The sequence below is a fragment of the Sus scrofa genome, chromosome 9 (assembly GCF_000003025.6).
Source record: "Sus scrofa isolate TJ Tabasco breed Duroc chromosome 9, Sscrofa11.1, whole genome shotgun sequence".
NCBI lineage: Eukaryota > Metazoa > Chordata > Mammalia > Artiodactyla > Suidae > Sus > Sus scrofa.
The window spans coordinates 9,243,508-9,260,112 of NC_010451.4; the positions used below are offsets into that span (position 1 = coordinate 9,243,508).

A 16,605-nucleotide genomic window follows, 5' to 3' on the forward strand; every position below is an offset into this window, starting at 1 on the left:
CTGGAAAGCTGCTGCAGAACTTTCGGCAGGGCAGTGACAGCATCCCTCTGGCTGGCGGTGAGGAGCATGGATTGGGAGGTGAGAAACCGGAGACTGAGACCAAACAGGACAACAGAAAAGGGCAAGTTTAAGAAAAATTTAGGAGGTGCAATTCGCAGAACCTGGCAAGTGAACAGATGTGTGGGGTGCGGAAGGGAAGATTTCGGGCTGAGGACCACATTTCTAGCCTGGACAATTGCACAGGGAATGAAGAGCCGTGCCCAGCACTGAGGCCAGGGACACAGGAGAAGGAGACTTGGTTTGGGCATGTGTGCGATGCCTTTGGTACGATACATAGGATATATGGACGTACAGCTCAGAAGACAGAAGTGAGACAGAAATAACTAAGACTTGGGAAGGGATGAGACTACTGAGAAAGACCATAAAGATTAAGAAAAACTGGAGTTCCTGTCATGGCTCAGTGATAATTAACCTGACTAGTATCCATGAGGACATGGGTTCGATCCCTGGCCTCGCCCAGTGGGTTAACAATCCGGCAATGCCATGAGCTGTGGTGTAGGGGTACTGGGATCCTGAAGTGCTGTGGTATAGGCCAGCAGCTGTAGCTCTGATTCAGCCCCTAGCCTGGGAACTTCTATATGTCACGGGTGTGGCCCTAAAAAAGGAAAAGGGGAAAAAAAAGCTTCCATACCAGGCACCTAGGTACCTAGCCAAAATAAATGGGAAGATTTACAGTACTGTAGACTAAAAAAACATGAGCCAATTCTCCCTTAAGTATAAAGTAGAAAATCCAGACAAAATATACTATTAAAAACAATCTTTCCTTTTTTTTTTTTTTGGCCACACCTGCAGCATATAGAAGTTCCCAGGCCAGGGAATAAATCCCTGCCACAGCTGTGACCTAAACAGCTGCAGTGACAACACCAGATCCTTAACCAGCTGCACCACAAGAGAACTCCTAAAAATAATCTTCTCTAAGGCATCCGAACTAACAAGCTGAGAAAAAAATTAGGGGCCAAGATTTGGAAGGAGAAGGAAACCCAAAGGGAATCATATAACACTCTGGGCACTTTTCCCTTAGGCTCTCTGCTGACTCCAAATGTAGCTGAGAAGCTAAGAAAGTAAGCAGAGATTCTAACAAGCTTGCTAATTCCAAGTACCAAAAACTGGAGAGTGTGCCACAGAAAAGGATCCCTGAGCAACTGCCCCTGCTTGAAGTTAGGGCAGTGGAGGACTAAACCCTAGGAGAAGTATGAATTAGAAACAGTGCAGTTCCTGCAGGGATTGAAGAATAGCTTCAACCAACATCAATTTCCATAAATAAATAAAGATGATTTGGAATTAATGGTGATCTATATAACCAAAAACTCTAGATCTGGTGATAAAAAAAGTGATTTGAGTTGCCAGGGAAAGTCATGATCTCTCATTGTTTCTATTCACATTTGAGTTAAAACTAATCAGCAAAAAAAAAAAAAAAAACCCACAAAACACATGAAAAGATCCTCAACATTGCTAATTATTAGAGAAATGCAAATCAAAACAACTATGAGGTATCACCTTACACCAGCCAGAATGGCCATCATCAAAAAAAAATTTATAAACAATAAATTCTGGAAAGGTTATAGAGAAAAGGGAACCCTCCTACACTCTTGGTGGGAATGCACATTGGTGCAACTGCTGTGGAAAACAGTATGTAGGTTTCTCGAAAAAAAAACTAAATATAGAACTACCATATGATTCAGCAACCCCACTCCTGGGCATATATTCAGAGAAAACAACAACTCAAAAAGATACATGCACCTGAATGTTCACTGCAGCACTATTTACAAAAGCCAAAAAATGGAAGCAACCTAAATGTCCATCAACAGAGGGATGGATAAAGAAGATGTGGTACATATACGCAATGGAATATTACTCAGCCATAAAAAAGAATGAAATAAGGCCATTTGCAGCAACATGGATGGACCTAGAAATTATCATATGAAGTGAAATAAGTCAGGCAAAGACAAATATCACATGGGATCACTAATATGTGGAATCTAACCAAAAAATGATACAAAAGAACTTATAAAACAGAGACAGACTCAACGATCTTGAAACCAAATTCATAGTTACCAAAGGGGAAATGTGGGGCAGGAGGAACAAATCAGGGGGTTGGGACTGACACATACACACCACTATATACACAACAGATAGGTACAAGAGGGTGGAGAAGGACTGGAACTTACCCTCTCTCATGAAAACAACAAAATTACAACCAATTGCTGAACAACTGTCAACAAAATAGATTGGAAATTACCAAAAAAAAAAAAAAAAAGATATCTTACACCAAAAGACAAAGAGAAGGCCACATTGAGATGGTAGAAGGGGATATTACACAATATAAGCAACCCCATGCCAGGTGGGCGGCCCACAGACTGGAAAACAACTATACTGCAGAGGCTCACCAATGGGAGTGAGACTTCTGAGCCCCAAATCAGGTTCCCACACCTAGGGGTCCAGCATTGGGAAGAGGGGTCCCTGGAGCGTTTGCCATTGAGGGCCGGTGGGCTTATACACAGAAGCTTCATGGGACTGGGGGAAACAGACTCCACTTTTTTTTTCTTTTTTCTTTTTAGGGCCACATTTGCAGCATATATATGTTCCCAGGCTAGGGGTCAAATTAGAGCTGCAGCTGCCGGCCTACACCACAGCCACAGCTATGCAGAAACTGAGCTGCATCTGCAACCTACAGCACAGATCTTTAACCCACTAAGCAAGGCCAGGGATCAAACCCACATCCTCATGGATATCAGTCAGGTTGGTTTCCGCTGAGCCACAATGGGAACTCCCAGAGACTCCGCTACTGAAAGGCACACACAATCCTTTGTGTGCACTGGGTCCCAGGGCAAAGCAGAGACTCCACAGGAATCTGGGTCAGACCTGCCTGTGGTTCTTGAAGGATCTCCTGGGAAAACAGGGGGTGACTGTGGCTCATTGTGAGGGAAGACCAGTAGAGGCAAAGGTCTCAGGAATAATCCACTGAGAACTCCCCTGGAGGTAGCCGTTTTGGAAAAATCTAGCCCCACATATCAGAGATGAGAAGCCCCAGGCCAAACAGCAAACCAGGTGGGAACACAGCCCCACCCATCAGCAAAGAGGCTGCCTAAGGACCTCCCAGGCACACAGCCATCTCTAATCACATGCAGAGACAAAGCCCCACCCACCACAGGGATAAAAATAAGCTCTACCTACCAGTGGCCAGGCACCAGTCCCTCCCATCAGGAAGCCTGCAGCAAGCTCCTGTACCAACTTCAGCCACAAGGGGAGCAGACATCAGAAACAAGAGAGGCTACAACCCTATTGCTTGCAAAAAGGAGACTACACAAAAAATGTATAAAAAATGAAAAGGCAGGGAGTTCCTGTTGTGGCTCAGCAGCAACGAAACTGACTAGTATCCATGAGGACAGGGGTTCAATCCCTAGTCTTTTTTTTTTTTTTTTTTTGTCTTTTTTGTTGTTGTTGTTGTTGCTATTTCTTGGGCCACTCCCGCGGCATATGGAGGTTCCCAGGCTAGGGGTCGAATCGGAGCTGTAGCCACCGGCCTACGCCAGAGCCACAGCAACGTGGGATCCGAGCCGCGTCTGCAACCTACACCACAGCTCATGGCAACGCCGGATCGTCAACCCACTGAGCAAGGGCAGGGACCAAACCTGCAACCTCATGGTTCCTAGTCGGATTCGTTAACCACTGCGTCACGACGGGAACTCCTCAATCCCTAGTCTTGATCAGTGGGTTAAGGATCTTGTGTTGCTGTGTGCAGCTTGCAGACATGGCATTCTGTAGCTGTGGCTAGGCCGGCAGCTGCAGCTCCAATTTGACCCCTAGCCTTGGAACTTCCACATGCTGCAAGTGTGGCTCCGGGGGCAGGGGGGGAAAGGCAGAGAATTATGACTCAGATGAAGGAACAAGAAAAAAAAAAAAAACAGAAAAACAACTAAGTGATCTGGAGATTACCAACCTCCATGACAAAGACTTTAATAATATTAAAGATGATTCAAGATCTTGAAAATAAACTGGATGCAAAGTTGATAAATTATAGGAAACCGTGAACAAAGAAATAGAATATTTAAAGATTAAGCAAGCAGAGATGCAAATTACAATAACTGAAATAAAAAATTCACCAGAAGGAACCTACAGCAGGTTATAGGAGGCAGAAGAACAAATAAGCAAAGGGGAAGACAGATTGGTGGAAATCACTGCCACAGAAAAGAAAAAAGACTGAAAAGAAATGAAGACAGTCTAAGAGAACACTGGGACAACTTTAAATGCACCAACATCCATACTATAGGAGTACAAGAAGGAGAAGAGAGAGAGAAAGAGCCAGAGAAAATATTTTAAAAGGTAATAACCAAAACTGCCCTAACATGGGAAAGGAATCACTCACTCAAATCCAGGAAGCACAACAAATACCATGTAAAATAAACCCAAGGAGGAACACCCCAAGACACACATTAATCAAACTGACCAAAATGAATGACAAAGGGAAAATATTGAAAGCAGCTAGGGAAAAGAAACAAATATCATACAAGGGAATCCCGATAAGGTTATCAGCAGATTTTTCGGCAGAAACTCTGCAGGCCAGAGGGAGCGGCACAATATATTTAAAGTGATGAAAGGAAAAAACCTCCAGCCAAGATTACTTTACCCTGCAAGACTCTCATTCAGATTAAAAGGAGAAATCAAAAGCCTTACAGACAAGCAAAAGCTAAGAGAATTCAGCACCACTAAACCACCTTTACAACAAATACTAAAGGAACTTTTCTTGGCAGAAAAGAAAATGCCATAACTAGAAACAAAAATATTACAAATGACAAGGCTCACCAGCAAAGGCATAGATATAGTAAAGGTAGGAAATCATCCACACACAAATATGCTACCAAAATCAGAAATCATGAGAAGAGGAGGGTACCAATGCAGGACAATGGAGATGCAATTAAGAGACCAACATCTTTAAACAGTTAAGGTTCAGAACAATCTCATATGTATATAGACTCCTATATCAAAACTTCAGGGTAACTGCAAACCAAAAATCTACAATAGATAAACACACAAATAAGAAAAAGTAATCCAAATACAACACTAAAAATAGCCATCAAACCACAAGATAACAAGAGGGGAAGCAAAAAGACCAACAAAAACAAATCCAAAACAGTTAATAAAACAGCAATAAGAACATATATATCAGAGTTCCCGTCACGGCGCAGTGGTTAACGAATCCGACTAGGAACCATGAGGTTACGGGTTCGGTCCCTGCCCTTGCTCAGTGGGTTAACGATCCGGCGTTGCCGTGAGCTGTGGTGTAGGTTGCAGACATGGCTCGGATCCTGCGTTGCTGTGGCTCTGGCATAGGCCAGTGGCTACAGCTCCGATTCGACCCCTAGCCTGGGAACCTCCATATGCCGCGGGAGCGGCCCAAAGAAATAGCAAAAAAAAAAAAAAAAAAAAAAGACAAAAAAAGAACATATATATCAATGTTACTACCTTAACTGTAAATGGACTAAATGCCCCAATCCAAAAGATAGAGTGACTGAATGGATACAAAAATAAGACCCATATACATGCTGTCTTCAAGAGACCCACTTCAGTTCTAGGGACACATACAAATTGAAAGTGAGGGAGTTCCCATTGAGGCACAGGGGAGACAAATCCAACTAGTGTCCATGAGGATGCTGCTTTGATCCCTGGCCTTGCTCAGAGGGTTGGGGATGTGGCATTGCTGTGAGCTGTGGTACCTGTGGCAGACACAGCTTGGATCCTGTGTTGCTGTGGCTGTGGTGTAGGCTAGCAGCTGTAGCTCTGATTCTACCCCTAGCCGGGGACCCTCCATATGCCATGGGTGAGGCCATAAAGAGTAAAAAAATAAAAACTAAAAAATTAAAAATTGAAAGTGAGAGGATGGAAGAAAATGTTCCATGCAAATGGGAATCAAAAGAAAGCTGGAGTAGCAATACTCATATTGGACAAAACAGACCTTAAAATAAAGAATATTATAAGAGACAAGGACATTACATAATGATCAAAAGATGGATCCAAGTAGAAGATACAACAATGGTAACTATACATGCAGCCAACATAGGATCACCTCAATATATAGGGCAACTGCTAACGACCTTAAAATGAGAAACTGACAATAACACAGTAATAGCAGGGGACTTTAACACTCCACCTGAAGCAGTGGAAGGAGGAGTTCCCATTGTGACATAGCAGAAATGAATCCGACTAGGAATCATAAGGTTGTGGGTTTGATCCCTGGCCTTGTTCAGTGGGTTAAGGATCTGGTGTTGCCATGAGCTATGGTGTAGGTTGCAGATACAGCTCGGATCCTGCATTGCTGTGGCTCTAGTGTAGGCTGGTGGCTACAGCTCTGATTAGATCCCTAGCCTGGGAACTTCCATATGCTGTGGGAGCAGCCCCAGAAAAGGCAAAAAGACAAAAAAAAAAAAAAATACAAATCAAAGATGACACAAACGAATGGAAAAACATACCATGCTCTTGTATTGGAAGAATCAATATGGTCAAAATGACTACACTACCCAAGGCAATCTACAGATTCAAGGCAATCCCTATCAAATTACCAAGGACTTTCTTCACAGAACTAGAACAAAATATTGTTTGGAGGCACAAAAGACCCAGAATAGCTAAAGCCATCCTAAGAAAGAAAAAAAATGGAGCTAGACGAACCAGGCTCCCTGACTTCAGACTATATTACAAAGCTACAGTCATCAAAACCATATGGTACGGGCACAAAGACAGAAACATAGATCAGTGGAACAGGACAGAAAGCCCAGAATTAAACCCATGCACCTACAGTTAACTAATCTATGACAAAGGAGGCAAGAATATACAATGGAGAAAAGACAGTCTCTTCAATAAGTGGTTCTGGGAAAACTGGACAGCCACATGTACAAGAATGAAATTAGAATACTTCCTAACACAATACACATAAGCAAACTCAAAATGGATTAAAGAGCTAAATATAAGACCAGATACTATGAAACTCTTAGAGGGGAGTTCCCGTCGTGGCGCAGTGGTTAATGAATCCGACTAGGAACCATGAGGTTGTGGGTTCGGTCCCTGCCCTTGCTCAGTGGGTTAACGATCCGGCGTTGCCGTGAGCTGTGGTGTAGGTTGCAGACGCGGCTCGGATCCCACGTTGCTATGGCTCTGGCATAGGCCGGTGGCTACAGCTCCGATTGGACCCCTAGCCTGGGAACCTCCATATGCCGCGGGAGCGGCCCAAAGAAACAGCAAAAAGACCAAATAAATAAATACATAAATAGAAATGAAAATTAAAAAAAAAGAGAGAAACTCTTAGAGGAAAACATAGTCTAAACACTCTCTGACATAAACCACAGCAATATCTTCTCAGATCTACCTCCTAGAGTAATGACAATAAAAAAATAAATTAACAAGTGGGACCCAATTAAAAGTTTTTGCACGGTAAAGGAAACCCTAAACAAAATGAAAAGACAATCCACAGAATGGAAGAAAATATTTGCTGATGAAGTGATTGACAAGGGAATAATCTCCAAAATTTATAAACACCTCCTGCAACTCAATACCAAAAAAAACAAACAACCCCATCAAAAAATGGGCAGAAGATCTAAACAGACAATTATCCAAAGACATACAGATGGCTAAAAAACACATGAAAAGATGTTCAACATTACTCGTTATTAGAGAAATGCAAATCAAAACAACTATGAGGTACCATCTTACACCAGCCAGAATGGCCATCATCAAAAAGTCTACAAATAATAAATGCTGGAGAGGGTGTGGAGAAAAGGGAACCCTCTTACACTGTTGGTGGGAGTGTAAATTGGTACAATCACTATGGAATACAGTATGGAGATTCCTCAGAAAACTAAAAATAGAATTACCATTTGATCCAGCAATCCCATTCCTGGGCATCTATCCAGAGAAAATCATGACTCAAAAAGATACACGTTCTTCAATGTTCATTAAAGTGCTATCTATATACAATATTAAAGACATGGACGCAACCTAAATGTCCATCAACAGAGGAGTGGATAAAGAAGATGTGGTCTATATACCCAATGGAATATTACTCAGCCATTAAAAAGGAAAGAAATAATGGCATTTGCAGCAACATGGATGGACCTAAAATTATCATGCTAAGTGAAGTAGGTCAGACAGTGAGACACTGATGTCATATGCTATCACTTATAATCTTAAAAAAGGATACAATGAACTTCTTTGCAGAACAGATCTGACTTACAGATTTTGAAAAACTTATGGTTTCCAAAGGAGACAGGATGGGGGGCAGGGGGGATGGCCTAGGGGTTTGGGATGGAAATGCTATAAAATTGGATTGCGATGATTGTTGTACAACTATAAATGTAATAAAATTCACTGAGTTAAAAAAAAAAGTCAATGGAATTTTTACAAGATGAAGAGTTCTGGGGAGGGATGGTGGTGACAGCTGCACAACAGTGTGAATGTGCTTAATGTCACTTCACTGCACACTTAAAAATGGTTATGATGAGACAGAAGACCTAAATAGACATTTCTCCAAAGAAGACATACAGATGGCCAACAGGCACATGAAAAGACACTCAATATTGCCAATGATTAGAGGGAGTTCCTATTGTGACTCAGTGGAAATGAATCCAGCTAGCAACCATGAGGTAGGCTGTGGGTTCGAACCCTGGCCTCGCTCAGTGAGTTAAGGATCCAGAATTGCCGTAAGCTGTGGTGTAGGCTGCAGAAACAGCTTGGATCCCATGTTGCTGTGGTTGTGGCACAGGCCAGCAGCTGTAAGCTGTAGTTCTGATTAGACCCCAGCCTGAGAACCTCCATATGCCTCAGATGCAGCCCTAAAAAGCAAAAAAAAAAAAAAAAAAAAAAACCTAATTATTAGAGAAATGTAAATCAAAACTACAATTAAGTATCACCTCACACTGGTCAGAATGGCCACCATCAAAAAGTCTACAAGTAATAAATGTTGCAGAGGGTGTGGAGAAGGGGGAACCCTCTCACACTATTGGTGGGACTGTAAGTTGGTGCAGTCACTATGGAAAATAGTACAGAAGTTTCTTAAAAAAACTAAAAACAGTGCTATCATATGATGCTGCAATCCCAATCCTGGACATACTTCTGGAGGAAACTCTAACTGAAAAAGATACATGCATCCCTATGTTCACAGCAGCACCACTTACAAAAGCCAAGACATGGCAACAACCTAAGTGCCCATCGACAGAGGAATGGGTAAAGCTGATGTGGTACATATACACAGTGCAGTAGCAACTGCTTAGCTGTTAAAAAAGAATGAAAAAATACCATTTGCAGCAACATGGATAAACCTGGAGATTATCATATTAAATGAAGTCACAGGCTATCGCTGATGTCTGGAATCTCAGCGATGATACGAATGAACTTATTTACAAAACAGAAGGAGGTTCACAGACATAGAAAACAAATGTGTAGTTACCAAAGCGGAAGGGGTGAGGGGATAAACGAGGAGTTTGGGATTAGCAGATACAAACTACTACACATAAAACAGATAAACAACGAGGTCCTGCTGGACAGCACAGGGCACTGTATTTATTCCACATCTTGTAATAAACTATAATGAAAAATATATATACATACATACATAAAACTGAATCACCAGCATAACATTGTAAATCGACCATACGTCAAAAAAAAAAAATTGGCTGAGACAGGAAGGCTCCGATGGGGAAAGCAGGACGGTCTGAACTAGCCCTTGGAGTAGGGACAGAATCTACACAAGAGCAGAATGTAAGGATCACAGGGTGGTCTCTGGAGTCAGACGGACAACCTTCAAATCCTGGCTCTGCCACTCATCAGCTCTGTAACTCTGGGTGAATTATTTAACCCATCTGTGCCTCAATTTCCTCGTCTATAAAATGGGGATAATAATAGGATTATTGTAAAGATTAAATGAGTTGATATATGCTAAGTGTGTCAGAACAGTGCTTGACATACACAGATGTACTTTTTATTTCTTTTTTGGCCATGCCTGTGGCATACGGATGTTCCCAGGCAAGGGATGGAATCCGAGCCAGTGCTGCAACTTACACCCCAGCTGCAGCAACGCTACCTCCTGGGTCATGCCAGGGATGGGATCAAATCAGTGCCTCCACAGAGACAAGCTGGACCATTTACTCACCGTGCCACAGCGGGAACTCCCTGTTTTATTACGAGAGGAAGGACTGGTATATTCTGGCCAGAACGCGCGGCCTCAGCAAATGTGCAAAATGGGAATATGCAAAGCAAACACCTTTAGAAGGTTGCAAAGGGGAAGAGTCTAGTGAGAAGCACCAACTAAGCAACGACCAATCAGGAAGGGAAAGTGACTCGCTAGATGCTGGTGTCCCCCTGAGAGCACAGAGGTGTGTGGGACACTCAGCTGAGGCCTCCTCGGTGTTCGGGGCCCTGTTCCCACAGTTGCCTTTTCTGGGAGCTTCAGGAGGTGGCTTTGACACTCACGGCCTGGCCGTACTGCCCTTGTGAGCTGCTCTGCACTATTTCCTTGGATACTTGCACCTACAGGGACAAAGGCTCGTAAGGGATGACGTGGGGCAGACGCCGGGATGTAACACTTACTGCTCTGTGACAGCCAAGTTGGGTGGCAGGGAGGTGAGCCCGTTGCCTGTGAGGAGCAAGACACGGAGGTGTGGCAGAATCCCCAAGTCACAGATGGCCTCCACAGTCAGGCTGTTGAAGGAAAGGTCCAGGAACTATGGCACAAAGACAGAAGATGAGGGAACAGGAGCACGACTTGTGACAATGATGCTCATACATGAGGTGGGAGCTGGCTACTTTTTTTTTTTTTTTTTAATTTTCCAGGGCCAGGGGGCATCACCCACAGACCAAAACCCTCCTGACTCTGGATGAATACCCAAGGTCTACTCGAGTCACTTCTCAACCTGTTTGCTAACCCTTGCTCCCACGGTGAGAGCCTTCTGCTTATCCTCTGGAGCCGGCCAAAGCGACCTCTCCCCTCCCCCCACCCCCCACCCCACCTAGATATCTTTGCTTGAGCTTTTCACTCAACCAGGAAGGCCCCTGATCCACGCATCCGAATTCCAGCCCTAAAAGCCCAGTTCAAGAGCTGCCTCCTTATAAAACCTTTCTTAATTCCCCAGCCAGATGAAATCTGTCCTTCCTCTGGCTTTGACTGCTTCATCTGGACTTCTCTGAGGTACTTCTCAGTCAGCCGGGTATCTGTGATGACTGAATATAAGCCTGAGGAATGAGAATACTGGTACCTGATGGGCTTAGCAGGTTGTGGCAGGCAGTGGTGGACTGGGCTATAAACTTTTTGGAGTAAAAGGCATTGTCACAGGATCTCTGTATCCCTGTAACCTAGCATCTGGCACATAGTAGGTACACACACAAAAATCAGCTGAATTAAACTGGCTTATGAGGACAACAACCCAAAGCTCATCCTAACTGGCCACCTAGATTCATGAGGTAGCTGACTTGGGTTGGGGGGCCAGTCAGGAAACTGAGTTTCTCTCTGCCAAGGCAAAGGCAGTTGTGATAAATGGTATCAGCCTGGTCTCTGTTCTTTCTCTTCTAGAAAAGCCTCTGCACACTCACTTTGGCCCTTCTGTGCAAGTCTGCTCCCCCCCCCCCTCTGTCACAGGGAAGAACATTTGCGTTCTATTACAAGCCATGCACTGAAGGCATGTTGCCCATAAGCTTAATTATACATAATGGCCCATCTCTGGGAACCTTACCTCCCAGATAATGAGCATTCAGCTAAAATACTTTGGTTTAACTCATAGGAAACACCCGACCAGGCTCAGCTGTGAATGACTGCAGGCAGGAAGAAGTTAACACATCCCCTCCAGAGGAACCAGGAAATGTCTGACTCCACTCCCCCCCCTGCCTTAGTATAAAAGAAGCCTGAATTCTAACCCAGGTAAGATGGTTCTTTGGGACACTAGTCCACCATCTTCTCGGTCTGCTGGCTTTCTGAATAAAGTCGCTATTCCTTGCCTCAACAATTCGTTTCTCAGGAGTTCCCACTGTGGTGCAGTGGAAAAGAACCTGACTAGGATCCATGAGGATGCGGGTTCGATCGCTGGCCTCACTCAGTGGATCTGGCGCCAGATCCTTGACCCACTGAGCAAGGCCAGGGATCGAACCCGCATCCTCATGGATCCTAGTCAGGCTCACTATCCCCACACTCCACTGCGTCTCACTCCATTCCAACCACGCTGAGCTGTTCATCAGTGTTTTAGCTCAGATTGGCAAACAAAGGCCTGTCAGCCAAATCTGGCCAGCTGCCTGTTTTATATGGCCTGTAAGCTAAGAATGCTTTGTACACTTTTAAATGATTGGAAAAACACACACACATGGATAACACTGTATGAACATTATGTAACATTCAACTGTCAGCATCGTACGGTGTTACAGGAACACAGGCCTGCCCATTGGTCCAGAGCCGCTTTCCTTCTACAACAGCAGAGTTGACCGGTTACGATTAGTTATGACCATATGCATTGCAAAGCCTAAAATATTTACTGTCTGGCCTCTTATGGAAAATGTTTGCTGACCTTTGCTCTGGCTGTTGTGGCTATTTAATGTTGGGTCTAAAGTTGCTTTCTATGGAATTAAGGGCAGCTCAAAGAAATGAATAGACTCAGAGAATTTCGCAGCTGGCCAGAATCTAGAGGAGGAGGAAACGTAAGTTCCAGAGAGGGTACATTATTTGGCCAAAGACGTGTGGCAAAGTAGTGGCTAACCAAGACTAGAAACAAGGTCCCCTGACTTTCAGGGTAGGGCTCCAGACTCTTCTTCAGACATGTATGCAGAGAATCAAATCATGACAAAGCTAAACGGACTCCGCAAGAGTTCTACTCTGGGTGACAGCCTTCTTGGCAAACGAGGACAAAAGATTCCTAACTTGGATGCTGCATCTGCTGAGTCACACTGTTTTATTACACATCAAAGTATTCATTGCTGTGAGCCGCGAGTTCAGGACATTTGACAGGTTTATCCTTTTTCTTAGAGAGCCTGTGCAAATCACAGAAAGGTGAAGACAGATGCTTGGCCAGATTTCCTCTTTTCATTCATATTCTGCATCTTGACTTTGGTCTGCCAGATAACTAATCTCCATCAGTTGCTATCAAACTGTGAAGTAGGTCCTTCAAAGCATCAATCATGATCAACCCGTAGATCCAAGCTGTGGAGTCAGAGCCTGGTCACGTCTCCTTCCTATGGATCCCTGGCACTTAAAATGGGGGTTGACAAAGCAATCTACAGATTCAATGCAATCCCTATTAAATTACCCATGACATTTTTCACAGAACTAGAACAAACAATCCAAACATTTATATGGAACAACAAAAGACCCAGAATTGCCAAAGCAATCCTGAGAAACAAAAACCAAGCAGGAGGCATAACTCTCCCAGACTTCAAGATATATTACAAAGCCACGGTCATCAAAACTGTGTGATATTGGTATCAAAACAGACAGACAGACCAATGGAACAGAATAGAGAACCCAGAAATAAACCCTGACACCTATGGTCAATTAATCTTTGACAAGGGAGGCAAGAACATAAAATGAGAAAAAGAAAGTCTATTCAGCAAGCATTGCTGAGAAACCTGGACAGCAGCATGCAAAGCAATGAAATTAGAACACACCCTCACACCATGCACAAAAATAAACTCCAAATGGCTGAAAGACTTAAATATACGACAGGACACCATCAAACTCCTAGAAGAAAACATAGGCAAAACACTCTCTGACATCAGCATCATGAATATTTTCTCAGGTCAGTCTCCCAAAGCAATAGAAATTCGAGCAAAAATAAACCCATGGGACCTCATCAAACTGAAAAGCTTTTGCACAGCAAAGGAAACCAAAAAGAAAACAAAAAGACAACTTTCAGAATGGGAGAAAATAGTTTCAAACGACGCAACGGACAAGGGCTTAATCTCCAGAATATATAAATAACTTCTATAACTCAACAGCAAAAAAGCCAACCAACCAATGGAAAAATGGGCAAAAGACCTGAATAGACTGTTCTCCAAGGAAGATATGCAGATGGCCAGCAAACACCTGAAAAAATGCTCAACATCGCTGATTATAAGAGAAATGCAAATCAAAACCACCATGAGATACCACCTCACACCAGTCAGAATGGCCATCATTAATAAATCCACAAATAACAAATGCTGGAGGGGTTGTGGAGAAAAGGGAACCCTCCTGCACTGTTGGTGGGAATGTAAACTGGTACAGCCACTATGGAGAACAGTTTGGAGATACCTTAGAAACCTATACATAGAACTTCCATATGACCCCGCAATCCCACTCTTGGGCATATATCCAGACAAAACCCTACTTAAAAGAGAGACATGCACCTGCATGTTCATTGCAGCACTATTCACAATAGCCAGGACATGGAAACAACCCAAATGTCCATCAACAGATGATTGAATTCGGAAGATGTGGTATATATATACACAATGGAATACTACTCAGCCATAAAAAAGAATGACATGATGCCATTTGCAGCAACATGGATGGAACTAGAGACTCTCATAATGAGTGAAATAAGTCAGAAAGACAAAGACAAATACCATATGATATCACTTATATAACTGGAATCTAATATCCAGCACAAATGAACATCTCCACAATAAAGAAAACCATGGACTTGGATAACAGACTTGTGGCTGCCCAACGGGAGAGGGAGGGAGTGGGAGGGCTCGGGAGCTTGGGGTTATCAGATAACAACTTAGAATAGATTTACAAGGAGATCCTGCTGAGTAGCAGTGAGAACTATGCCTAGATACTCATACTGCAACAGAACAAAGGGTGGGGGGAAAAATGTATACATTAAGAGTAACTTGATCCCCATGCTGTACAGTGGAAAGAAAAAAATCAAGGGAAGAAAAATAAATAAAATAAAATGGGGGGTTGACATAGTAGGGCTGAAGAAGCTAAGTTGCCTGCCACAGTGCACAACACACAGGAGCTCCATAACTACTCTTTTAAAAGGCAAAATAAGAAACTGATGAAAGTATGTAAGAAGCTCCCAGGGCTGCAGGGGAGGGAAATGGCTCCCTGTATTTCTAGAACACCTGGAATTTGTTTCCCACTGTCTGTAATAAACTCTGCTACGAAATGTTTTTTAACCTAACACAAAATTGCATCGGTTATTATAAATTCTCTCTCTCTCCCCCCGATCCCCATTTTATTGGACTTTCAAGAGCTTTGCATCCTGGATAAGTATGAGGACCACTCCTCTCCCAAATCACCATAAATCACTGTTATTCTCGATATGACTGGAAATCACAGACAACAGGTACGATTACTTCCAGGACACACACACTTTAAACACTCAAGGACATATAATCCATTTTAGGAAGACTGCCTTCCCAAGCTGTTAAAACCTTGGCACATAAGCGGCCTTAACTCTTAAAAATTCACTCTTGTAGCAGGTCTGTCTTTGTTTCTGAGTCTCTCTCTCTCTTAGGTCAGACCAGGTTCAATACAGTTTTTGTGAAGAATGGCTGATCCTTGATGTTTACAGATTAAAAAATTTAAGTTATCAGCTCTTTGGGGTAAACCCCAAGACTCATGACATGCAGATGTTTTGCTGAGGTGTGACTCTGAAACTTTCCAGAAGGCCAACCTGTGGGGAAGAGCCCATCATTCGTGAGGGAGCCTGGCTGGAGGCCCACATCTCACTCGAGCTCTGCTCTTCTCCACTCTCTGTGGAAGCAGAGACCATCACCATCAGGTAGTGACAAAAGCTTTGTTTCTTCGGGGAAAAGGGCCTCAAAGTTTTTATGAATGGTGAAGAGGTGATTAACCTGCAGGATGAGAAAATGAATGACTGGGAAATTTTAATTTAGGAGAAAGCCAAGAATGCAATTTTTTGGTGTATTTTTGAAGACAAAACAGCATGGAGGTACAAAAGTCAAGCATCTGCTGCGGAACTTCTAGGAGGCCTACACTGTGTCACTCTCATCCCTGGGCCTGTGGCCTGTAGCCTCACCCAAGCTCATCAGAACCAATCTGGCTCACTCAGACCGGGCACTATTTATTTCTCTAGTTCGGCTGATCCAATCTGCCGTGCCTTAACCTCCATGGCTCAGACTCCACTGGCTCTAGATCTCCCCTCAAATTCTCCTTCTTGTAATACTCCGTTTCAACTCACTCTTCTGCACAGACCCCTCTGGCCATGACCTTTGGCATTTATGTTCCAGGATCAGGCACCATGGCCACAGGTAGAGCACATGCTCATCCACTTGCCACCACTCCCACCCTGACTCCTTTATCACCACCACCAACTCCGCCACCCTCCCCAAAGGAACGCCCTGAAGCAAGGGCCCAGCTCCAAAGGCTCAGAGCCCCTTCCACCCAGCAGACTCCTCTACATCATTCCTTGCAGGGAAACAGGTGGGCACCAAAAACTCCCTACCTCTAACTTACTTCCAAGGACTTAAAGTCTCCATATTTCACGTAGACTGTTTTGATGCAGTTAAATGCCAGCTCCAGTTCCTTCAAGGCTGGAAAGGTGTGAAATGCCTCTATAAGGGGAGGAGAAAGAG

The 16,605-nt window shown here is 43.6% G+C and overlaps 1 protein-coding gene across 14 annotated transcripts in view; it reads right to left on the bottom strand.

The window, feature by feature from the left end:
• XRRA1 (X-ray radiation resistance associated 1) overlaps positions 1-16,605 on the bottom strand; it is a 124,991-nt gene that overhangs the window by 87,805 nt on the left and 20,581 nt on the right. For 12 of the 14 annotated variants that reach the window (XR_002335534.1, XR_002335533.1, XM_021062500.1 and 9 more), the window contains 2 exons: positions 16,487-16,584; positions 10,633-10,766 (listed from right to left, as the gene is read on the bottom strand). The exons of 1 other annotated variant lie outside the window; for it this stretch is intronic. Coding sequence is in view for 9 of the 13 variants with exons in the window: in XM_021062503.1 (XP_020918162.1) it covers positions 10,633-10,766; positions 16,487-16,584 (232 nt within the window). In the remaining 4 variants the exon portion in view is untranslated. The remainder of the gene's footprint in view (positions 1-10,632; positions 10,767-16,486; positions 16,585-16,605) is intronic. One more of the 14 variants, XM_021062499.1, reaches the window with a different exon arrangement.